Raw genomic sequence first — 25,125 nt, forward strand, 5'->3', positions numbered from 1 at the left:
CTTGTAGTTGTCTCTGATTGGTCACTTTGGGGGGGGGGGGGGGGGGGGGGGGGGGGGGGGGGGGGGCGCAACGGATCATCGTCAGTTATGCGGGTGCGCTGGGCATCTGCAGCACGATGGTTATGCTCGAGGGTCCTTGAAGAGGCTTCGAGAGAACATAAAATATTACTCCGTTTCGAATCCAAATCCAAATTATAGGTTGATTTATAAATTTTATTATGCACTTATATAGACATAAAAGTCAAAACGACCTTGGGACGGAGTAATTTGATGGCCGTAGCCGGCTTTAGGATATTCCGGCGGTGAGTTCGACTACAGAAGTTTTTTTTTTATGCGAGTAAGTTCGACTACAGAAGTTCTGTAAAGAGCTTTAGCTGTAGAGGCAGTAGAGGATGGCTTATTACCGGCTTATGCATCGTGAGCTCTAGTGGTTTCGTACAAGCACACCGGGAACGGGAAGGACATGCAGTGTATAGCTGGTCATATGGGCTTGGCTAAAGGGCCAGCATGAGGCCCGATCGATTTGGCTCGGTCCAAGCATGGCCTTGCCCAGGGGCCATCGTGCCTGGGCTGACAAAGCCCGGTATGCCAGGCTGTGCTTGGGCCACTATCGAAGCACGCTGGCGAAGAACCTGTTTAATTGGCTGGCCCGATTGGCCCGCCGTAGCTTCCCCTACAGCCCACCCATATAAAATCTAGTCCATATCATATACATATTTGCGAATGTGATGTATACATGAGATGAAAATTTGTGGGAATGTAATGAACTTGTGATGTGTGATGTATATATGAGATGAGCTTGTGATGAACACGTGATGGACGGGATGGGCTGATGGACGGCGGGCTGACGGCTTGGCCCGGCATGGTTATGTTGTAATACCTCCGGCCCTTCTTGAGTGAGGGAAGGAACTGATTTCCGACTTCCTCCTAGCTGAGTATGGATGCTGAAGTTAGATGGCGAAGGCTACTTGTTCCTCGGCGTGTTAATCATGTGCATCAATTGCTAATCACATGCATGCATAAATGCATCTAACAATAATAGCTAATATAATTAAAAAGGTATAAATATGAAAAATATGGTCCTTGCGGCTAAAATATTGTTCTTAATGTCAAACTATCATTAGTGAACCATGATCAACTTTACAAAAAGAAACAAACTCGAATTCCAATCTAAATGCATAAAAAACAGGAAATGCCAAGTGTTGGAAATTCTAAAACTAGCTGTATTTGAGTGCTATTTAAAATTACTTTTCATAAACATTCAACTTTTGGTCAATACAAAACTTGTAGTCCTTTCTATATACTTTCTAGTAGATATGATCTTGATGTGTGAAGTCTTAGTTTAGTTACTCAAAACTTTGAGTCAAACTCCAGTCAAACCCATGTTTTTAGCCTCAAACCAAAATCTGCCGAAGTCTTTAATTGCTGTGAGTTTTTCAAAAGTTTGAAGCCCTAAATCTATATTTTTTGCATGATAACCTCCAGTACCTTGAGCGATAATGGATAGTCCTATGTCTATACTACACATTAGTGGTGTTGTGGGTCAAAGATTTGAACCCTACATAATTTTAAATTCGAGCCAAAGTCGACCAAATTGGAGATGAACATGAACTCCGAAAATTTCAGTTATGGCTGAAATTTGCCAAATTCTGCGCTTCTCTAACTCTCAAACCATGTAAAATCTCACCGGAGTATACAAGAAATATTCATCGTTGATCCCTCTACAACTTTTAGTTTGAAATTTTTGAACGTTTCAATGCGAAATCGCGAGTAATTTCGAGGTGAAAACGTTGACTTCCTCGGCTCGGCTGAGCTCTGAACCGGCCGGCCGTCCCCAACACCGTCAGGCGCCGCGCGCCACGCGGCCGGCGATGCGGGGCCACCGCCCCTCGCCGCCTATCGACGTGCAGATCGGCCCGCGGTGGTCGGGGAGCCCTCCTCATACATCGGCGCCAAGCACCGGTCGTTCCCTGCCTCTCTTCCTCCCCCATTCTTCTCATCCTCCATTCGCACGCCGTGCCGAGCCTCACCTTCGCCGGCAAAATCCGGCAAGCTCCGTCCACGTCCCACAAATCTCCAGCTCCCGTTCTCTTTCACCCCCTTAGCTACTCCGACGACCCCTCCCAAGCTCCGGCCTAGCTCATCTCCGCCGGGAATCAGAAATCCCGCGGCCGCCGTGCTCACTCCACCGCCACACCTACCAGGCTACCCCACCGTCGACGGCGCCCCTCCGGCCATCCTCCACCCGAACCAAACCACCAGGTAAGCTCCCCGTAGCCTCGCATTGCCCGTGCGCTCGCTCCCCGTCTCGCACCGCCGCTCGCCGCCGGCATGCTCCGTCGTGCGTCCGTGCATGACAAGTATGGTTGTAGATGCGCCTCGTATCTATGGGTCATTACCGTTGTGACCTCGTCGCCGGCGAGCTCGCCGCCGGCGAGTACCCGCCGGTCAAAGCCGCCATAGCCGCGGCCTTGACCACGGAACGTAGAGCGGGCCCAGGTGAACCGTAGGCAGATATGAGGTAGAGAGAGGCCGAGTGTGAAAAGTTTTAACTGAGGTTTTTCGAGTATTAATTTTTCTGAAAAATGTGTAAATCGGCACAATCTCGGAGAATGCATAAGATAATTTAGAAAAATGAAAAAAATGCGAAACCAATTTTTTTAGCTCTGTTGTTTGTAGATGTTCACACGAAAAATATTAGATCTGGTGAAATGACCATTTTGCACCTGCTAAATTTATGTACTCGTTTAAAAGGTTTACAAGTAGTTTAAATATTTTTACCGCTCCGAAAATCATGAAAATTTACAGTATCTTACTTTTAGTATGCTTGTAGCTCTGTAAATGTTTCATGTCCAGAAAATATAGCTAGGATTTAGTTATGATTTTTTTTCTACGATGTAGCTTTTAATGTGTTAAAAATAATTCTTGCGAGGAAAAATTATGAAACTTGTTTACAAATAAGAAATGTCATGCGTCAGTTTCGCATCATTTTATTATCATAGGATCTATATTTGTATTTTATCTTGCCATGCAAACATGTTGCATTTAACAAAAGTGCTTTTTAAAAATCTGCTAAAAACATCGGTCAAAAAAATCTGCTAAAAACCATCTAAAAATGTAGGTCATGTTTTTATGGTAAAATTAACTCTTTAGAACAATATCCTTTGTTTTTTTATGTTTATACATGTCATCGCTTTGTTTCACTCTTTTTTAGCTTAATTTCTATCCAATATGTTTAATGAGCTATATAACTTATTTACATTAGTTGTTTCTGAAAATTTATATAAACAACTGGTAATCAAGTTGAATAAAAAACTTGCTTATACTAGTTTGCTTTTAGTTTGTCATATTTGCTTATGTCAATCATGTCCTTGCATGAAAAACAATACATGTATTTTTGGTGAAATAAATTAAACTTCATACTTCAGACGAAATGAAAGTTTAAATATGATTACCATCTTGACCATATTTCCTTGTGTAGTCCATTTATGCTCTTACTCGGTAAATGAATGCACTGTTGTATTTTAAAATATTAAACATCCATGCTCATTTACATTGCATCATGTGATTCATGTAGATCCCACAATTGAGAACGTGGTGTACCAGTTCATAGCAAAGGAGCAGCAACTAGGAGCCCAAGAAGAAGTGCAAGATAACCAGGCCCAAAGCCTAGTTGGCATTGACCCTATCGCTCAGGAAGGCAAGCTCCGGAGCATAACTTCTAATTTTCGTATGCAATATTATTTATCTAAGTATGATGCATTAAGTTCCTAGGTGTTGATTGGAATCATACATACATGATCCCTAAATTCCCTTGGTTGCTACTATTATGTATAGGTTGTTAGCGCTGCCATGCTTAATTAGAATTTGGTAGAAGTTGAGTGATTTGCATGTGTAGGGCATGTATAATGTAGTGTCGTAATCTGATTTGTGGATGTGGATTTGCATGTTAGGTTTTGACCTTGCTGTGGGTCGGCATTGCCATTGCATGGGAGCAAGAAAGAAAATTTATTCGAAATTGAAATAGCAAAGTTATAATAAAATCTAGTTGGCAAATTGTAAGTTATGATAACGTGCAAGTGGCAAATTGTTAGGTTCTGCGGAAGATAACATTCAAGAACTTGCCATCCATAATGGTTATAAAAGAAGCCTCCGTACATTATCAACGTGGATATACTTGGACTTTTTAGATTGGGATGGATGGACGTCTCATGTTTATTCCATTGAAATATATCCATAGCCTATCTTCTGCTTCACCCAATCCATTAGATCAAGATTGGATAGCTCATGTTTACTCAATCAAAACACAACCCTAGTATGCTTGCTACCGATTCATCCGATCGTTGGATCAAGATTGTACGACTCATGTTTACTCCATCCACACATATATAACCCTACCTTGCCTCCTGCCACTGCACTCCCTTTCCCTAACTGCACCGCCGCCGAAGAACCAACACTCGCTGCTCACCTGTGGCACTGGGTAGGTATCTTTGACGAGTTTTCGCCCCTTTCGCCTTACCCTTTCCTATCCATTTTTGCAGCATCCTCACCCCGATTCCGTTCTTCTTCTCATCTTTGGTAGGTCCTATCGCCGGATCTGGCCTCCGCTGCACAAATTCTGGTACCAGGTAGTCATCTTTGGTGAGTTCTCACCCCTTCCGCCATTACCCTTTCCAACCATTTTCATAGCATCCTCACCTCGATCCCATTCTTCTTCTTGTCTTTGGTAGGTCCTGTCACCGGATCTGCCCTCCGTCGTGCAAATTCTAGTACCAGGTAGCCATCTTTGGTGAGTTTTCGTCCCTTCTGCCACCACCCTTTCCCATCCGTTTTCGCAACATTCTCACCCTAATCCCGCTTGTCTTCTCATCTTTGGTAGGTCCTGTCACCAGATCTGTACTCCACCACGCAAACTCTGCTACCAAGTAACCATCTTTGGTGAGTTTGAATCCCTTTCGCCATTACCCTTTGCCATCCATTTTTGGAGCACCATATCTCGCCCTGATCCCACTCTTCCTCTCGTCTTTGGTAGGTAGATCCTATCACCGAATATGCCCTCCGCCACACAAACTCGACTTCATCGTGATACCCCCTTGCACGACTATGTCCACCACCACCGCCAATCTGACCGGATGCGGTAAGCTTTCCTCTTTGCCTGTTGGAATCCATAGAGCCCTGAAGCCTAGAAACCTGCCGATGATGGCATTGGGGGGAGGGGTGGTTGAAGAAGTTGAGAGCAGGTCTTGTCTAGAACATTTAGGTATGTCATAGATTTTTCATAAAAAATATTAAATTCCTCGATAGAAACATTTTGTTATCACTGGTAGAAAACTCGGGTTTAGTCCCGATTGGTAGGGGCCAAATCTCTCTAAAAACCATCTGGGATATAGTTTTCGAGATGAAAATAGGTCCTTTAGTCTCGGGTCATCCACCCAGGACTAAAGGCCCCCCTTTTGTCCTGGTTGGTATGTTTTCGAAAAAAATAAAAAAACCCCCGCTCCGCCCGCGCTCGCCAGCTGCCCCGCACCGCTCCTCCCCGCGCCTCCTCTTCCCCGGCCTCTTCCCCATGCCTCCTCTTCCCCGGCCTCCTTCACCTCACGCCTCTCCGTTGGTCCGCGCCTCCTCCTTCGCCGGTCGCTCCTGCGCCGCTCCCCCGCGCCCGCCGCTCCGCTCCTCTTCCTCCGCCTCGGCCGCTTCGCCCCGCGTCTCCTCCTTCGCCGATCGCTTCCCCGCGCCGCCCGCTCCGCCCCCCGCGCCCCCTTCGCTCCTCTTCCTCCGCCTCGGCCTCGGCTACTCCGTGCCTCCTCCTACTCTGCCCGCTTCCACGCCGCTCCCCCATGCCGCCCGCTCCGCCCCCGCACTGCCTGCTCCGCCCGCGCCCGCTGGCACCGCTCCGCCCGAACCGCTGATGCCTCTATGCTCCGTGCCGCCGGCCGCTGTCACCCCGTTGCTGCTCCTCATTGCCAGTGAGGGGCTAGCAGAGGGGAAAGGGGAGGGGCAGCATAGGGAAGGGGAGGGGCGGCGGCGCCCGCTCGCCTGGAAGCGCCTGGAGAGGACAGAAAGAGAGGAAGGGGATAAGGAGATGAGGAGGAGAGAAAAAGAAGAGGATAAGGAGAGAAGTGCTTGAAAGAATGGGAGAGAGGAGGCGGAGAGAAAGATAAGTAAGAGGGAGGGGGCCGTGGCGGGTGGGGTGGGTTTTTTTTGTCCCAGTTGGGAATTCCAACCGGGACAAAAGGGAGACCTTCCCAACCGGGACAAAAGGCCCCTCCAGGCCACTGGCATTTACAACCGGGACTAAAGGGGCTCTTTAGTTCCGGTTGATGAGCCCTCCGCCAGGTGAGCCTTCCGCCAGTGGCTGAGTTTTAGTCCCAGTTGGTGAACCTTGGGCTAAATTTAAATTGGGAAAAAAAAGGTGGATAGAAGGTGTGTTAGTGAATTTTGGGATCCCGTTCATACATTGTCTTACGGCGCACCTGAGTTTGATATCCTATCCGCACGCACCTGAACGAAAGCTATTCGAATACTAACACCACCGGCTCCGAATCAGTAGCCGGCTCGTGTCCGTTTCGGTCCCATACCAACGTTTCTCCGATCCCGCCGCCGCCGCCTCGACCTGTCGAGGCGAGGCCGTTCATATATACCATCGCGCCGCCTCCAAACCGCACCAGCCGCACGCCTTGGATTGCCGTCTTCGCCGCCGCACGCCGCTCCAAATCGGCGTTCAGATCGGGCCTACCTGGATTTTGTTGGCTCCTTTCGTTCGCCGGTAAGGAACGTCGGAACCCTTTCATCAATCAGTCGCGGATGATTCGTAGTGCATTCTTTGCCAAACCTGTTGTTGATCCCTCGTTCTGTCTCAGCTCAATTAGCCTTTTTTTTTCTGTCGCCGGTGCGCGGTGACCTAACAGTAGCAGTAGCATCAACGTAATGCGGCGAGCCGCCATTGGTTTCGGTGCTGTGTGCATGCCTCTGTTCGAACTGATGAGCTGAACATTCTTGCCTTTGTTTGCAGGTAATCCCGATCAAGCTAGGGCAGAGCAGCTGCATAGTTCCCACCAGGAAGTCAGAGGCTCTGCTCTTGGCAACCAAACCCCGAGTGCTCCATTCTTGGAGGAGGCCATGGCTCGGAGAAAGGTAAGTTCGGGGGAGCTCCGGAGGATGAAGAAGAATCGTGAAATCAGGGAAAAGAAAAACAAGCTCAAGGAAGGAATGGATGACGACTCAGCCGAGGTAACGGACCGCAATGTTGTTTGAGATAGATTAAAGCTTTAACAAATTCTTTTGGTATGCGTTGTGCTATATATGCGCCAGAATTTCGGTCCAAACCTGCAGATAAAACTTTCTTGTTAAAACTCCTCTTTGTGTCACCTCATTGTCCCTAAAGACTTGCATTGCACCCAGTTTTTGATTTATTGCAGAATAGGTGGCCCAAAGAGGAGTTTCGGAGTACGATTTACTCAATGTTTTCTTTATCTCGACTAAAACTTAGTCTGTTTACTGACTGTGTATACATATCTTGAAGCACGCCTAGGCTAGACCACCAGTATGTGCCTTTCAAAATCGGTTTTCAGTTTTTTCTTTTATATTGTCTTCTTTAACACAATACTTTACCATTCTCCTGTGCATTTTCTGCTCTGTGTGGCTATCCAATATGAAAAATCTAATTAATATTAATGTGCTCTTCTTGTAGGAATATGATGTTTGTGCGATTTGTGATGATGGTGGTTCTGTAACTTGGTAAGTGTATTCATTTAAGGTTTCACTAATCCGTTTCCTCTCCTTTACTAGGATCAAAAGAATATTCTGCTGCTATGTGTGAATGAAATCGCAGTTCCATGCTTAGTACTAATCTGTTTTCTCCTTTATAACTTTTTAGCTGCGATGGTGTATGTCAAAGGGCTTTCCACCTAGGGGCTTCCCACCCAGTCGACAGTGACGATGACGACAGTGAGGAACATGATGATTGCAGAGAAAAACTTGGGCTAACTTTAGAACAGGCAAAGGTACCTCCTGTTTGAGTTGCCAGGTTCTTTAAGTTAACTCTACTTTGTATGTCATCAATTGACACACTTCATGTTTCTCATTGATAATTCAGATGATTATCAGTACGGAAGAAGGTTTTATATGCAAGAACTGCCAGTTCAAGCAGCATCAGTGTTTTGCTTGTGGATTGCTGGGGTCTTCTGATGACGCATCATCGCACCCTGAGGTAAGAGAGCACAATGTATAAGTTTGGTCATTTTATTTTGAATCAGGCTCCATGTAAGTTTGATCATGTTTTGTTGAAACCTTTGAACTTGATATACATCTGAAGAGATGAAACAGAAGGTTAAATAAGAAGGAAAAAAAACCTTTCCTTGATCTAATCCTTTGCTAATTTCCTGCATTGCTTGTCATCAGGTGTTCCAATGTGAGCGTGACAATTGTGCGCACTTTTACCACCCTAAATGTATTGCTCAACTGCTATACCCGGATAGCGAAGAGGCTGCACTTTTTGAGGTCGAAGTTGCTGCTGCCAGGGAGAAATTCACTTGTCCTATGCATGAATGTATCGTTTGCAAGGGTGTAGAGAACAAGAATGACAGGAACATGCAGTTTGCAGTGTGCAGACGCTGCCCAACTGCATACCACCGGCAGTGCTTGCCAAGGTTTGTTTTCCTTGATAATGGAGATGCCCCTGTACTCTGTTCCTTTATATTCTACCGCGAAACTGGGACCTTTTTTCTCCTGACATCTTTGTACTTGCTTTTTGCAGTGATATCATTTTCAAATCGCGGAGAGGCCCCAATGGCTCGCTCCAAAGGGCGTGGGACGACATTCTACCTGACCGAATTTTAATATTCTGCATGTACGTTAATTCTCGTTCCTTTGTTGCTCAGATGTCCACCCCTGTTTTTCCTCTGAATTCCGTGAAAATCTTTTGCAGGAAGCATAAGATTGTAAGGAACCTACGAACACCCGAGAGGAACCATATCATCTTTCCTGAAGCCAATGGAGTTCCCGTGCCGGAAACGCTTGAAGGTGCACCCATGGAACAAGATGTGCCTGAGGAAATTGAGCCGCCCCCCTCCTCGGAGCAAACTCAGCCGCCTCCACCAGCTGCAAGCAACCAGAATCAGTGCTCCTGTTCCAGTCCCCTCACATTCGCTCCAAGCTTTTTGTACAGGCAACCATATCCAGGCTCTTGCGGTTGGATCGATGATTGACCATTCTCCAGACAGCCTCGATCTCTGTATGTTGTAGACGACATAAACCAGAAGTTTACTGGTCGTCCTCTGCAAATTAAAGTGGATGTAGATCGACAGCTTGCGTCTGTTAGATGCGAGAAAACCTGAATTCTTTTGTTGTCGTATGAAACATTTGGCTTTATTTTGTTATAGCATGTTGCACAATGCACACAACCGGTGGTTAGCAGGGAGGCAGTTCAAGCCCAGTGCAACATAGCATGCATCATTATCTTCTGTTTCACTCCCGTCTCCCGTTCGCTCTGAAATCAACGGCTTTACAAATCTATTGTTTTGGTTAACAGTATGCCTTCGCCCGACCGATGTGATGGGCCTTTGTGTTATAGCTCAGTATTATAGGAGTGATTGGAGATCGTATCATGCTGAAAATGTCTAAGTTTTTTTACTAATAATTACGAAAAGGTACTATTATATGTAGGATAAGAAAGTAAGGTGTGCGCCATTATTTGGCTCCCTTGTCGTCATGGTTGAGACTCGGAGTGTTGAGTGTCTATGGATATTGTTGATCAAAATTAATGGGGAGCCAAATGCCAAAATAATTTTAAGCATAATTGACAGGACAAACATGTGCACTAAAACCAAACGACATGGTCTGTATCCACATAATGATTTTTCGATAGGCCAGACTCAGATGACTAGTGTAGAGATAGTACAAGCCAACTAACGGGAAAGAACGCATCACTGCTAAGACAGATCAAGAGCCTGGAGATAGTACAAATGCCTGCCTCGCACTCTCCCAGCAGGCTAGCACCTCATATAAACTTAGAGCGTGGTGCAGCAACGAGGATTTGGCGTCCATATATACGCGCGTCTATCCTATCTCCATCGTTTGCTTATCTGGTTGGAGATGCGTGTGGTAACGTCCGTCAAGACGCTGTGCGAGCATCTATTTACTGCGAGTAGTTGCGAGCATTAAATGATACTCCTCCATCTCCCTTGTCCTGGAGGCGTTGGGCGTTCTCCTCGCCGGAGTTGCCGACTGGCAGTGGTCTTCATAAGGAGCGGTGTGACGGTGCTGGGCGGCAGCGAGGCCAGGGCGCTGCAGGCACAGCGGCTCGCCCACGGCTGCTAGGCGCAGCACCTCTCGTCGTGGGATTGGTAATCTGCTGGAGCACCTCTCGTCACCAAAAGGACAACTTTTTATTATTGGGGAGAAGGATGAGTAATCTGCTAAGCATAAACAAGCCAGCATCATTCTACAGTGCTAGCTAGACGTGATCTATATGCATAGATAGGCACATGCAGCTAATTAATTAGCTTTGGGACTGTTCCTTCACACCACGCTTTATTCATTGAACAAATCAACAAGAAACCCAATAATCACCGTATGTACTCGTCGACAACTGTATAGCAATAGTGTCCCTTAATTTGTCATCCTGCTCGATCGTCTCATTGCGGTAGCACTATAGGCTGCTATCACACATATGAAAGCTTCACCGTCTCTGCACATGCATGCCAACAAACAGGAAAGGTATTTTATATAATTATTACTTAAGAATTAATCTTCTGCTCTCTTTTCGATCATTTAACATAAATCATACATGTAGCTGGCAAATTCTTATTGAAAGTAGATGTGGATCGACATGATATATCCGTCCAAAAAGTTTCATTGCCAAACACAAATTTAACTGCACTATTATACATGGACCCATACTAGTATGCAGCACGTACGTCTATAACGCGTTGCAATATGCGTGCAATATTTAACTGCACTATTATATATGGACCCATACTAGTTTTAATTTGAAGAATTAATGTGATATATAGCTAATAGACCATTGGAGAGGTTATATATTGTGATATTTTAAACCCTAAACTAACTTTACTGTTGGAGATGCTCGCATTACTCATGATACTCGATACATAGCGCTATCCACAGAACGATAACGTTTGTCTATATCACAATATACGCAACTACTAAGAAAGCACTAGTTTCAAGTAAAACTCAATATGAAATGACACATAACCCTAATAGATAAAGCCAGTCCTAATGAGGGGTTTCATTTCTCAATTAAAGAGGTACCACATATGCAAATTTTATGATATGACACTAGAGTTACAAAGAGAGAGAAGAGAAGTGCTTCATCTAGATGAAAATATGGGCAATTCTTTCCAAAAATTGAAAACTGGCATTAGGGTAGAAGTTTCATTTCATCCAACAATCCTCCGGTTCATGACTTCATGTGTCACGCATTAAATGCTATCGCCAGTCCATGGAACAACAAGATGCATAGATTGTTTCATTTATCAACTCAAAGCACTTTAGATAGTATGGCACTCTTGTAAACAACAAAATAAAACTCTCAACTGAGATTGGCTATATGGTACGACCATTTCATTTCAAAATGTTTAATTATGGTAGTGAGTGGAAATATTACAATAAGTACACCCTTTTGAATTTTGATATCATAACTGGACAAACATTGTAAGATGGTTTTTTCTTCTCCTCATCGAGGTCATGGACAGAGAGAGTAACCAATTGCAAATTCATGAATTATTAAATATCTATGACCTTTGCCTAACTAGCTATCACGCTCTATAAATACGCCCTGCTTCCTTCCACTCTTCAGCACACAAGAAACCAAGTAGACAAGCCACTTCTTCCCTGCGACCACCCATCATGTCTGGAGAGGATGGAGAGGTATGCATCGCGCATTTCCCAGTTCTAGTGGCTGCTCACCAATTCACAGCCAAATGTATCCGGTGTACTCTGAACACTGGGCATATGCAGTCCTGAGTGAATTTTTTTGGTCACCATAAAATGTTCTCACTCAAATTCTCTATAATTTACAGACCACTACCGTCATGGTTGGACCATGGGGTGAGAGGGAAGTGAATTCTCCACTTCAATTCACACCCAAGCGTCTCGTAGCCATGGCGTTTCAGACTGGTAGAGTCATTGTGACATTAGGTTTCACCTATGTTGATGTAGCAGGCAAGAGGCACACTATTGGCTTAGTTGGCGGTGACCGTGGGAAAAATACTGCCGTAAGTGAACTCTAAATTCTGCAGAGGTTGTCTTTAATTTGTGGGTGTTGCGAATTTGCTACCCTGTTTTTCAATGTTTGTCCTGCTCGGCATCATGTTTTAACATGAGGCATCAGTGGAACCTTGCAAGCAAGCTGGTATGCTTGTTCAATCTTGTGAGAGGTATACTAACCAGTATAATCTTAGTTTTCCTTTCCTTTTTCCTTTTTTCCCCGTGCAGATCAAGTTTGCACCAACGGAGTATGTAACTGAATTCGCTGGATCAACCATTGTTGACACCGATGGAACATCTGCTGTGAAGTATCTCAGGATTCAAACAAACTTAAAAACATATGAGATAAATGAAAAAGGGTCGAGCGCTTCAGATACGGAACATCCTTTTAGAGTCCCTCTGCCAGAGAATTCTACCATTGTGGGATTCTTTGGACGTCAACATATTGTTAAAGGACATGTATATTCAATTGGGATTTATGTGAATTCCACAACACAGGAAAGCCAAGACACTTCTCCCCCAGATATATCTGTTCCTGTGTTCATTTTATACTCATTTAGACCCTGCATATCCGTCTGTAATATAATTTGCAGGTTGTTCCCCTTGGAGCTTGGGGTGGGGATGGAGGTGAAGCATTTGATGTCTCGGCGCCACCCTTGCGCCTTGAAAGCATGACTATTCGTGCTGGCAACACTGTTGATGCATTTGGGTTTTCCTATGTTGACGAAGCAGGGCGGAGGCACATCAGAGGTCCATCTGGTGGTACCGGTGGCCAACTTACAACAGTGAGTAACCTCTAAAATACCCTCAAGTCATCTTAGCTAAACTTAATGGGCAATGTGAATTAGCTACCGAAACTGCATGCAGATCAGGCTCGCACCAACGGAGTTTGTGAATAGCATTTCTGGAACCATTGGTCGGTCTTTTGGTTCCCAATCAAGATCGTTAGTGGCATCGCTACAGATTGGAACGAACGTCAGAACGTATGGGCCATACGGAAGAAGGAACCCCGGCGACGATCCATTCAGCATCCCGTTGCCGGAGAATTTTTGCGTCGTGGGATTTTGGGGACGTGCTGGGAATCTTCTTGACGCCATTGGTGTTTACATAGGTCAGAGAAAATCCGTCATCCCGAGACCCATCCCTATTGCATATGATGAAGAAACCTCAGGTAACAAAGATGAAGAATCCTACCCACTACAGCCCACCATCACTGGACAGGTATTGTGCCCCTTTGTTCGTCATTACATACCTTGTTAGAGCCCGATATTCACTGTTCATACCTTAGCTCTATACGTGCAACTTTCTCTTTGAAAAAAAATGCTGCCTCATCTATAACTTACAGACCCCTCCTATCAAGATTGGAATGTGGGGTGGGGGTTTTGCGGCGGGGTTTGATGTCCCAGTCGGAGCGCCACCTAAGCGCCTCGACAGTGTGATGATTCGAGTTGGTGAAATCATTGATGCATTTGGCTTTTCCTATACTGATCAATCTGGTGAGAAGTTCACTCGAGGTCCATATGGTGGGAGTGGTGGGAGTCTTACCACGGTGAGTGAACTTTGCAGGCTGTAGGTCTCTCTTTGCATATGTGAAATTAAAGCTGCTAAACCCAGTGAGGATTGTGGGTTAGCTGCCTTACCTTTGGCATGTTTAATTTCTTCCTGCAGATCCAGCTTGAACCATCAGAGTATGTGAAGAATGTCTCTGGAACAACTGGTACTTGGGATGGATATCCGGTTGTAGCGTCCCTAACTATTGAAACCAACTTCCGGGTGTATGGGCCATATGGAAAAGCGCAGGACATGCATTTCAGAGTTCCCCTCCCCGAGAATGCTTGCGTTGTGGGATTCTTTGGAATGTATGAAACCAACCATCTTGATGCAATTGGCGTTTACGTGAGTGGTTGCGTCCCAAACTAGTCTGAGCAGGGCCCGAGAAGGCACCTCAAATAAACCAGGACCTTCGTCCTCAGCGAGTTCAGCTTTCCAGTGTGTTTCAGTCAAAATAAGATGATCATATCATCATGAGCGTGGTCTGCGTTTGCCACTGCAAGGGTAGTCCTAATAATCCCTTGTTGCCAACATTGTAATGCGAGTGTTCTTTTTTCTTCATGTATGAGAGTGGTTATGTTGTCACCTATGGTGTGGAATAAATTTTCTATGGGATTATCTCTTTTGGATGCAGAAAATTTGATAATGTCCATACGTTTTTGTAAAAGTTCATCTTACTGCTATTAATTAGAGTCTTCTTTTGTTACCTCATCAGTTGCAGTAATAGCCATTGGATTTATTTTATTTTCTAAATAGTTACACACACCTACCGTTACGAAAATAGTATAAATTAATCCCCTAAATCCGTATCTAAATTAATGCCATAGTTGATCACTGCCCTGAGAATGGTATGAGGCGTTATCAGCACATGAACAAAGAACATGAGGCGAAAACCAAAGACAATGACCATAGTAGCTTAGCCAGATCTTCGAGCATAGCGGCAAGGTCGATCTACCTGCATGAGACCAAAAATCTGACGCAATACAAGACAACCCAATCCAAGAAAACACAGAAGCGCATCTGCCTGATAATCAGGTCAGGGCACTCCCTGTTGGCTTGGGCAGACCTTATAAGGAGATCTGCTGTCATTGAGATCAAGGGAGATGTGCAACCCACACAAGGATTGCGAGCCAAGGCGAGCCAAGGAGATATGACCACAATGGAGGTACCTTTTACTTTTGATCATTGGATTTGAACATACCAGAGGTTCCTTTAGTTCAAGAGCTGTAACACACCTGTTCCTTTCTCTTAGTAGTGTGACAATTTCTAGCTATTTGCCTCCATTTCTATTTAATGTGGTAATAGCTTATACTTTTGAAATTATTAAGATACTACATTTAGTATTATATATGCTAGTTACCATTTCAACCAGTATATCAGCATGACCTAGGTCTGTATTGTGCATATGATAGAGTTAATAATTGAGTTACTAAAGTGCATGCAAGTTTGATACTCTATGATTTTTAGAAGGCCATAATATGTTTCTTACCCGAACAATTAATAAAATGGTCTCAAAAATCCATCGAAGTATTTTTTTTCAACCTTTTTTAGCAATGATATATCCAAACCAGCTGATCAGTTCACCCCAAATGATTGTGAGATGATATCTACACCATACTAATTATTTAAGCATTATATTAAGATTTTTCCTTAATTATATATTCTAATGATTGAAAACAATGGAAGCATATAATACAGGTTTAAACCTAGAAAATGTCAAAACGCATTAAAATAATCTGAATATGTTGAAATTGTGTTAATAAGCTAATGTTAATGGAAGGGAGAGGAAGAGGCCAGTGCATTATATCAGAACTGAACAACATGATCTGTATCCACACTATCCAGACAATAATTCTTCGATAATCCAAACTTAAATAATCAGTACCACAATAGGATTTCTCCGCTGTCTTTTCGATAGGTCACGTCACTGTGGCACCAATGTCCTTTGTTTACCAAGTGTCGCTGTGGCGTTTACTGTTTTCCGCATACAAGCCAACTAATAGGAGAGAAGCATCAGACATGAGTGGGTGCTAAGCCAACTAATCCGATTCGGCTATGGATTCGACGCCAAATATAATATATATGAAACGTCATATCCATTATTGCCGATCATTTGGGGCGGTGCAGTTGCATGGATAAACACATGTCCTCTCTACTCATAGTGCATGTGCCGCTTTCCTTTGTGCTAGCTGGTGGGCAGAACGAAATAGCATGAAGGTCAATGATGCAAAATAATCGACAGACGACGACAGTACAAGCTTCAGATAGGTCAGAACCTCAAGATTGTCAAGTTACTACTAATTTGGACAGCTCGTTCCATGTGACATCACATTCTCGCCAATGGAGATTAACTTTTGGTGAGAGATGCGCGTGATGGAACTGGGAGAGGCTTTTGGCCACTGATGCCGCCATGCATGATGCATGGGACCCGTGAAGAGGGCTGCTTAATAATGCTGATGCATACTCCATGCATGTCTTGGATGTTCGAAGATGTTGAGTTGACGAATGCATGAGGTAGTATTGTCGATAATGCCAGCTGCCAGGGAAGTGGCAATTATCAGAAAATGGAGACAATAACAAAAGAGTTGCTTTATTAATTAAAGACACTTTCATGAATTGAATTTTTATTAGGTTATGGAAATATGTTAGTAATCATAGGCAAAAACAATGTCAAAATTAAAAAAAATATCGTATTTTACATGTGTTCTATATGTACCCACTCGCCCCCTTGGAGTTCCAAATACATGGGTACGGCTAATGTAGTAAATGAAATGGAATGACCCCTCCATTATTAATATAATTAACTTTTAAAAGTTGCTTAATCTCAATGCATTACTAATAACCACAAAAATATATATTGGAGGAAGGCATGAGAAATATGCTCGTGTCAGTAAAGTCGTATAATACATTTCAATGCAAACAAAAAAAAAACGAATGGTCCAATAAATTCTACTGCATATATAGCGAATATTCATGTAAGAACTCAATATTCGGCCAGGACCTCAAAAATCAGCAAATATATATGCCTAAATGCTCAGATTATTAAGCCTCTCCCGCGTCAGTTCGCCGAATTGGATAAGACACCGAGCAGATGCCTCTCTCCCAATTGTACGTTTGGGTTCGTACAATAATGTCTACTATATAGATGAGCCCCTTTGTTGGAATAGTAGTGGTTTTGTCACATTGCCACCCAAAAAAAAAACTGCAGCGTTGTCTGATGCGATCTGTTTTGGCACATGGCACTGGTGTAGGCGGGTTTAAGGCTTAACTTTGACAGACCCAATAATCATGGAACTTGGCAAAGATTGCATGCATAGTCATAATAAAAACTCGAAGAGATTCTAAGTGGTAAGACACTCACGCGGGTGAAAGGAATTAACCAAGAGATTCTCACTTCTTGTCAAATGAGTTAAGAACGGTTTCGGACTAAATTTTGGAATGGCACCTACTTGAGTAATTCCCACTAAGTTAGGAATAATATTTGACACAATATGTGACAATGTGGTAGAAGTCGTACCACTAAACCCCTACTCATGCAGATAGTACTGTTTGACTCCAATTATTGGAAAACTTATCTCTTATACCATCTCCTAGACATACGAGCTAGCATCTAACACTCTAATCATTGGAGAGTAGGCTTATTGTAGTTCACCGTTTACTCTCACTCTGTCATCAATATCAAAGAGGTTCCTGTTGTTCACCATTTACTCTCACTCTCACCCGAGCGCGACTATGCGTTGTAGACGCGCCGCTGTGTTGCCTTCAGCGAGCACACAGCCCAGGACCGCCGCTGGCCCACAACCACACCACCACCACCTTCCTCCCTGCATGCCCTCGCCCCGCCCTCCTGCATCGTCGCCGGCGACCCTCCCCCCGTGCGCTAACCCGGCTCCGCCGCGACTCCCCCGCTGCCTTCCTCCTCCAGCTCCGGCGGTGTTGACAGCAGTTAGCGCGCCAATTTGTAAACCACAAGTGCATGGATCAGTTGTAGCTCCCTTAGAGTATTCCCCCAAGGTTTATCAATCCGTGGAACAAGTGGATTGCTGGCTCTCACTTTATACCAATCTTGCTAACGAAACTGGGTGTATGTATTGTGTAGAAAGACAAACTAAACTAATAACAAAGATTGAGGCAATATAGCAAAGGTTGACACAAGATAGGAGATAGAGATAGATATAAGTGTTCCCTCCCTAGAATCTAGGTTCACAAGAATATGCATCTACTACAAAGATGGGTGCTACCCTCACTATCTGTCACAGCGGTTACGTGCTCGCTCAGCCTTTTTCCCACTGCATATTGTCACTATGCAGGGATAATCAATCACCTCGCTCACACACACTATATTTCGCAGAGTTATGCTAATCACCACGATTACCAGAAACTCTACTAAGAACATATGTTGTACATGATAGAGATCTCACATATGTAAACGAAGCATTGCAACGACATAGACTACGATGCATTAATCAACATAAAGAACATGTAGTAGTTACATATCAAGGACCATATCAACCCTAGGGATGAACAGAGGCTTTACCCTATGATCTTACACATGTTGACGAGTAAAGGGGGTAAGGAGCACCTGGAGAACACCCTGACCGAAGACGAAGACGAGGGGAGGCGCGAGGGACTCAGACCGATTAGCCTGAACCACCCTAGGCTGATCGGCCTAGGGGTTTCCTCCCTTCTGTGGAGGTCCCCTTCGATGATGAAGCTCCTGATCAGATCTAATCTCTATTTCTTCTCTTGTGGCGGTAGTGGCGGCTAGGTCTAAACTCGTCAGGATTCCGCCTCCTTGTTGAAAGTCTTGGGTATTTATAGTTGGTGGCGTCGGTTGGGGTGCCTTCGAAGCTAAGTTTCTGAAAAATAACCCCAGGAATGTCGTGGGCAACCGCGACGATCAGGGCCAAAAACAGGCTAGGCCGATCGTCCTGGACCCTTGTAGGCTGATCGGCCTGCCTTGTTTTGGCCTCCAATGCCCGGGCGCTTCGTACAAAAGTTGTAGATCTCCTCGAGCCATGCAATTTTCCCTATAAATTTGCCCCAATCAAAGTTTGGATCAGAAAGATATGGCCTATGCAAGTTTCAGCTCCTCCTGCGGACCTGCAGTTCAATGTTCATGTTTGGGCCTTCCATTATCCAAAGTCCGGACCCAATTCCAACTTGTAAAAAACACTTCAATTATGTTATATTTCATGTGATTTTGCAATATGCTCCAAAATACAACACGCATGCAATAATGGGGTTATTTCAAGTGCCAAGTGGCGGGTTAGTATAATCATATGCATGAAAACACTACTTAAATGGCACTAAAAGTGTGTAAATAACGAGCGTCAACAGGTGGCTCCTGCCACCGCATCCGCCACCGCCACCCTAACCTAGCTTCGTCGGGGAGCTTACCTCCAACCCTTGCCCCTGCCCGTCCCTAGCCCACCGATTGTCCAGCCGCCGACCCCAACCGGCGGTGTCCCCGCCACCGCGCCGCATCGCCCCGCAACCCGTCTCTACCGCCAGGCCTACCTGTGGCCCCCACTCCCCCTTTCTAAGGTCAACGGCGATTAGGGCTCCCCCGACAGCCCTAAACCCGAAGCTCGAAGCCCTAACACCGATAGCGGCGGCGACCCGAAGCCCTAACAGGAGAGGAGGGAGGCGGGGGAGAGGAGGAAGGCGGAGGGCTGTCGGACGGAGGGAGAGGAAGAAGGTGGGGGAGAGGAGAAAGGCCGGCTGTCGAATGGAGGGAGAGGAGGAAGAGAGAGCTGACAGGTGGGTCCCTCATATATGACAGATTGTTATCTGTCGCATATGCGATATATAGTCGTGGCGCTCTCACCCAGCATCGTAAATATACCTCATAAATTTAGAGTCTCTAAGTCTGGTGCAGTCACTTGTTGGAATAGTTGTGGCGCCCTTTACCATCATGTCTCCATAAACAAACAAGGGACACATTCTACAGTGCCATGCGTGATATGCCTAGGTAGCCACATGCGCTAATTAGCTTAGAGATTATTCGTTCACACCAAACTTTGACATGCCTATTCATTGAAGAAATAACGGAAAACCCAATGATCACCGTACTCGATAGAAGTACCTGTATAGCAATAGTGTTCCTTTTGTCGTCCTGCTCATCTCACTGGAGTACGGTGTCAGTGAGACACGCAAGCTTCAGTACTATCTGCACATGCATACATGCCAAACGGACAACAGGGAAACTAGAAAAATTACTACGTAGTCAAGAATCTTCACTTTCTTCGTTTCAAAAAAAAAAAAGAATCTTCACTTTTCATTCAACATAATTCACATGTAGTAGCTAGGTGGGGTGACAATTCTTATAGACAGTTGCTACATATCACCTCTCTTAATTATAAGACGTGAGAAGGATATGATGTTAAACATAAAGCATAGAAGCATGCATGATCGATTGTTTCATGATCTCTTCCATAATTGCATGATATATAGCCATCATATTTCTTAGATAATGTGTTCAAGCCTCTACACGAAATAATGCATGCAGCCTGGTTTGTAATCAGTAATAAGCAAGCGGCAATGATACCCATGAGTATCACTGCCGGTTTTTTACAAGAACCGCAGTGATGAGCTTCTTTATTCTTGAAGATGTTCATACTACTCGTGATACTTGAGATGCCTACAACGCTGATCCACATGAGGAGAGTAATCCAGTGCAAATTAATCCATTATAATAATTAAATATACACGTGACATTTTCCTAACTAGCTCGCTACCACTCTATAAATGCAACCTGCTTCCTTCCATTCTTCCGCACGCAGGCACAACAGCACAACCACGCAACAAACCAAGTAGACAAAAGCTACTTCGATCTTCCCTGCGACCACCCATCATGGATAGAATTAGAGAGGTACATATACTTTGAACACTGAGCATATGCAGATCCTGATCGATTGAATTAGTTGTGTTTGGTCACCGTAAAATGTTCTAATTCAAAATCTCTCAAATTTGCAGACCCTTCCCATCAAGGTTGGACCATGGGGTGGGAGTGAAGCGAATCCATTTGACATCACAGAGGAACCCAAGCGTCTCGAAAGCGTGACGGTTCGGTCTGGCGCTGTCATTAATTCATTTGGTTTTACCTATGTTGATCTAGCAGGCCAGAAGCACACCGTTGGCCCAGTTGGAGGTAACGGTGGGAAGCTTACTACGGTAAGTGAAACTCTAAACTGTGTAGTATTGCCTTTCTTTTTTCTCATGTATTCTATCGTTTTATTTTTTCTTTTCATTTTTCCCATGCAGATCCAGTTTGCACCAACGGAGTACGTGAAGGGATTCGGTGGATCCGTTGGTCCGACACAAGGAACATGGGTTGTGACGTGTCTCAATATTGAAACAAACCTAAGAACACACGAGATATATGACCAAGGGAACATGTTTCTATCTCTGCCAGGGAAGGTTCCTTTTGGCGTTCCCTCGCCAGGGAAGGAAATTCCTTTTAGCATCCCTCTGCCAGAGGACACTAGCATTGTGGGATTCTTTGGACGTGCAGGGGCTAATCTTGAAGCCATCGGCGTTTATGTGAAATCGACAAACATAGACACAATAGAAGAAACCACAAGTAACCTGGACACTTGTTCCCCGGATGAACCGATCATCATTGCCGAGGTGATGCATACTTATTAGCTCATTTCCTACCTTGCTTGTTCTCCTTTCTATTTAATTTTAACCATGTTAATTAATTGCTTCCTCTAATTTGCAGGCTGTTCCCATCAAGATTGGAGCATGGGGTGGGGACGGAGGGACGGAGTTTGATGTCACAGAGCCACCCAAGCGCCTTCAAAGCATGACTATTCGCGCTGGAGATTCTATTGATTCAATTGGATTTTCCTACATTGATGAAGCAGGCAAGAAGCACAGTGAAGGTCCATTTGGCGGTACCGGTGGGCAACTTACAACGGTACCGAGCTAACTGTCGAGGCTCTTGCAGTCAATCTAGTATGTTGTTCTGTGTTATACAGAGAATGCAGTAACGCAGCTAACATTTTTCCCCCCGTGCAGATAAAGTTCGCACCATTGGAGTATGTGAAGAAGTTTTCTGGAACGATTGGGCGAGCTGTTGGCTCTGGGGAAATGTTGTTTGTAGCGTCGCTAGAGATTGAAACAAACGTCAAAAAGTATGGGCCATACGGAAAAGAGGACAACGACTATCCATTCAGCATCCCGTTGCCAGAGAATACTAGTGTCGTGGGATTTTTCGGACGTGCAGGGAGGCTCATTGATGCTGTTGGTGTTTACATATATTATTGCAAATCCCCTCTCATTGATGCAACTGAAGAAACCTCAGGTAACAAAGATGAAGAAACCTCAAAGAACAAAGACACCACTTCCGCACCACCACTCACCATCACTGGACAGGTATTGTGCCCTTTGCTAGTCATTACCTACCTTGCATTGTCATTCACTATTCATACCTTAGCTTTATACGTGCAACTAACTTTCTCTTTGAAAAAAATGCTGCTTCATCTATAATTTACAGACCTCTCCTATCATGATTGGAATGTGGGGTGGGGATGGAGGGGAGGAGTTTGATGTCACAGAGCCACCGAAGCGCCTCGACAGCGTGATGATTCGAGCTGGTGAAATCATCGATTCATTTGGCTTTTCCTATATTGATCAAGCTGGTCAGAAGCACACTCTAGGTCCATATGGTGGGAAGGGTGGGAAGCTTACCACGGTAAATAACATTGCATGCTGTATGTCTCTTGCATTTACTAAAAGTAGCATAGAGGTCTAGTAACCTGCAGGCAATTTTTCTTCCTGCAGATCCAGCTTGACCCAACAGAGTATGTGAAGGGTTTCTCCGGAACAACTGGTACTTATGTTGGATCACAGGTTGTAGCGTCGCTAGCGATCGAAACCAACTTAAGGGAGTATGGACCATATGGAGAAGAGCAGGACATGCATTTCAGCATTCCCCTCCCTAAGAACGCTAGCGTTGTGGGCTTCTTTGGAAGTGCTGGCAACCTTCTTGATGCAATTGGCGTTTACGTGATGAATGGTTCCATCCCAAACTAGTGTGAGCAAAAAGGCACCTAAAATAATTAAGTCAGGATTTCCGTCCTCAGTGAGTTCAGCTTTCCAGTGTTTCGGTCGTAATAAGATGCTCATGCATGAGCATGGTGTGTGTTTGTGAGACCTTTCGTGGATCGAGAGTGCTTTTGTTGTCACCTAAGTTGTGGAATAAAATCTCTATGGGATTGCCACTTTTGGATGCAGCAAATTTGATATTGTTCATAGATTTTTGTAAAAATCCATCTAATTGTTACTAGTTATTAGAATCTTCAATTCTCTTGTTACCTCTGTACTAACCTTCACGAGACATGTTAGAAAAAAATTCTAAAAATTTGCACAAAAATCAAGGCACAGTAATTCTTGTTGTGTGGGAGAGGATGAAGTTGTTGAAGGCGGAGGAAAGCTTGGTTGATATTGTGCCTTGATTTATATGGGCTGGGCCCTCGACAGTGCGTGTAAGCACCGCGACCCATTCTATCCCGGATCATTTCTTGTTGGTGTTGACGCTCGTTAATGATACAGTTTTAGTGTCATTTAACTATTGTTTTCATGCATATTCTTATACTAACCCGACACTTAGCACCTGAAATAATCCCGTTTTCGCACATGCAAGATATTTTGAAGGATATTCTATTTTCGCAGGAAATTGGGCTAAATATACATTTTTTGGATAAAGCCATGAACGAGCTGGATCAGAGAAAAACGAAGACCATGAGGCAAAAAAGGGCCCAGGGCGATCGGCTTGGGGTCTTCTAGCCTTCTCCAACGCTCATTTTTAGCAAGCAATCCTCTAAGATAACTTAAGGACTAAGTTTGTGAAGATATGGTAAGGATCACTCCGGGATCAAGGAGGAATAAAAGAAGATCAAGCGGAGATTTGAAAAGTTATTGAAGATCAATCTCATCCCGAAGGTACCAACGTGCCAGGCCCACATGCATACAAAAATAAGATTCCAAAACATTGAAGAAGACTTGACACCGAAGCTGGACACGAGGGGGTAAAAGAAAGGGCCTGGACCCCTCCAGGCCGATCGGCCTACCCCTTTCCTTCGCCCGTTCACCTTCCAATTTAACCCACGGGCTCTCCAGACAATAAATACCTCAAAAATTCACCGAGCTCAGGGATCCATCCATCAGAAGTCAGCGAAACCAAGGGAGACACACCATAGGGAGCTAAGGGCCATGCAAGTTTTTGAGGTTGTCTAGGAGATGGTTTAGGCTAGACCCTAGCCGCTATGGTCGTCCCTGTGCGGCAAAGCCATGGTAGAGTTCCGGAGCCGAGCCTTGTGATCACTAAGGCTTATGTACACATGATAGTGACAAGCCATTGAGGGACGGAGCTGCTGAGACGACGACGCCGGAGGGCTGCCGCCTGCCGCACGAGGTCATCGTGATGGACGAGAACTACACCATCAACGACGACCTCAGGGCTTGTAGGCTGCCAGGTGACGATGAGGACGACCTGGCTGCCGGAGCTGTAGCAATCTTCGGTAGCTCTACTACTCCCATCAATGTGGATACTGGTGCTTCTGCTGGTGATGCTGCCGGAGGCAGTTCTGCCCCAGCATCTACTTCTACCCCATCTTCTACGCCGTCTACCTCAACGGGCACCGGTGTCCACAAGGGTACCAAGCTGCGATCTGCTGCATGGAATGACTTTGAGGAGTTGTTTCAGGAAGGCGCCAAACGATAAGAAGGTAAGAAGGCTCGGCACAAAAATTACCGTGCCTTGCCGGCCCGTGCTGGACTGGGCTGGGCCGCACGAATGGACAACTATACCTGCAAAGGGTTCCCACAGGGGTTGGTCCTCTCCCTGTTGGGATCGGCTGCGCGGTGAGATCGTTTTGAATTTTCTAGTAGATATATAGTACGCGTACATAATAAAATCTATGTATCTATGAAAGCCAAAATGACTTACAATTTGAAACGGAGGAAGTATGTGATAAAGTTATGATAGCGGCTGCAGACGGAGGTAGTAGAGAATAACAATGGTACAGTGCTACACAACCCTATTCAATAAGTCTAATCACAATAGGTTTCATGAAGTTGATGTGTTTTACTGTGCTTAAAGTCTTCGCATGACCATAGCCAATCAAACTCACCTCACAAAGCAAGATGTCTAATTTTTGCTATAATAGTACTAATTTTCCTAACATTTTCTATATAAATTGCCAATGATTTCTAGTATATCAAGAATTACAGTGTTTGTGATTTGATAAAATGTTGGAAAAGTGCAAATTACAATAGTAATCATCGGCCACTCGAGAAAAAATAGTAAAAGTACTAAAGCTGTTGGCCACTCATATAAAC

At 44.7% G+C, this 25,125-nt stretch overlaps 3 protein-coding genes across 3 annotated transcripts; all 3 read left to right on the top strand.

Moving 5' to 3' along the window:
• The first annotated feature begins 6,520 nt into the window (after positions 1-6,520).
• Positions 6,521-9,453, top strand: LOC117850763 (protein ENHANCED DOWNY MILDEW 2). The gene is made up of 8 exons (XM_072292600.1): positions 6,521-6,766; positions 7,013-7,230; positions 7,691-7,737; positions 7,877-8,003; positions 8,096-8,209; positions 8,401-8,648; positions 8,756-8,848; positions 8,927-9,453. The coding sequence occupies exons 2-8, from the start codon at positions 7,120-7,122 to the stop codon at positions 9,204-9,206; spliced, it is 1,020 nt and encodes a 339-aa protein (XP_072148701.1). The 5' UTR covers positions 6,521-6,766; positions 7,013-7,119; the 3' UTR covers positions 9,207-9,453.
• Positions 9,454-11,797: 2,344 nt separating this feature from the next.
• Positions 11,798-14,394, top strand: LOC117850758 (agglutinin). Its single transcript, XM_072292599.1, has 7 exons — positions 11,798-11,886; positions 12,039-12,233; positions 12,454-12,720; positions 12,816-13,010; positions 13,093-13,446; positions 13,571-13,774; positions 13,894-14,394. The coding sequence occupies exons 1-7, from the start codon at positions 11,866-11,868 to the stop codon at positions 14,143-14,145; spliced, it is 1,488 nt and encodes a 495-aa protein (XP_072148700.1). The 5' UTR covers positions 11,798-11,865; the 3' UTR covers positions 14,146-14,394.
• Positions 14,395-20,507: 6,113 nt separating this feature from the next.
• Positions 20,508-23,023, top strand: LOC117850757 (mannose/glucose-specific lectin). Its single transcript, XM_034732619.2, has 7 exons — positions 20,508-20,650; positions 20,755-20,952; positions 21,043-21,408; positions 21,503-21,700; positions 21,802-22,158; positions 22,280-22,477; positions 22,567-23,023. The coding sequence occupies exons 1-7, from the start codon at positions 20,633-20,635 to the stop codon at positions 22,816-22,818; spliced, it is 1,587 nt and encodes a 528-aa protein (XP_034588510.1). The 5' UTR covers positions 20,508-20,632; the 3' UTR covers positions 22,819-23,023.
• Positions 23,024-25,125: the final 2,102 nt, after the last annotated feature.

This window comes from Setaria viridis, chromosome 3, assembly GCF_005286985.2.
Source record: "Setaria viridis chromosome 3, Setaria_viridis_v4.0, whole genome shotgun sequence".
Taxonomy (NCBI): domain Eukaryota; kingdom Viridiplantae; phylum Streptophyta; class Magnoliopsida; order Poales; family Poaceae; genus Setaria; species Setaria viridis.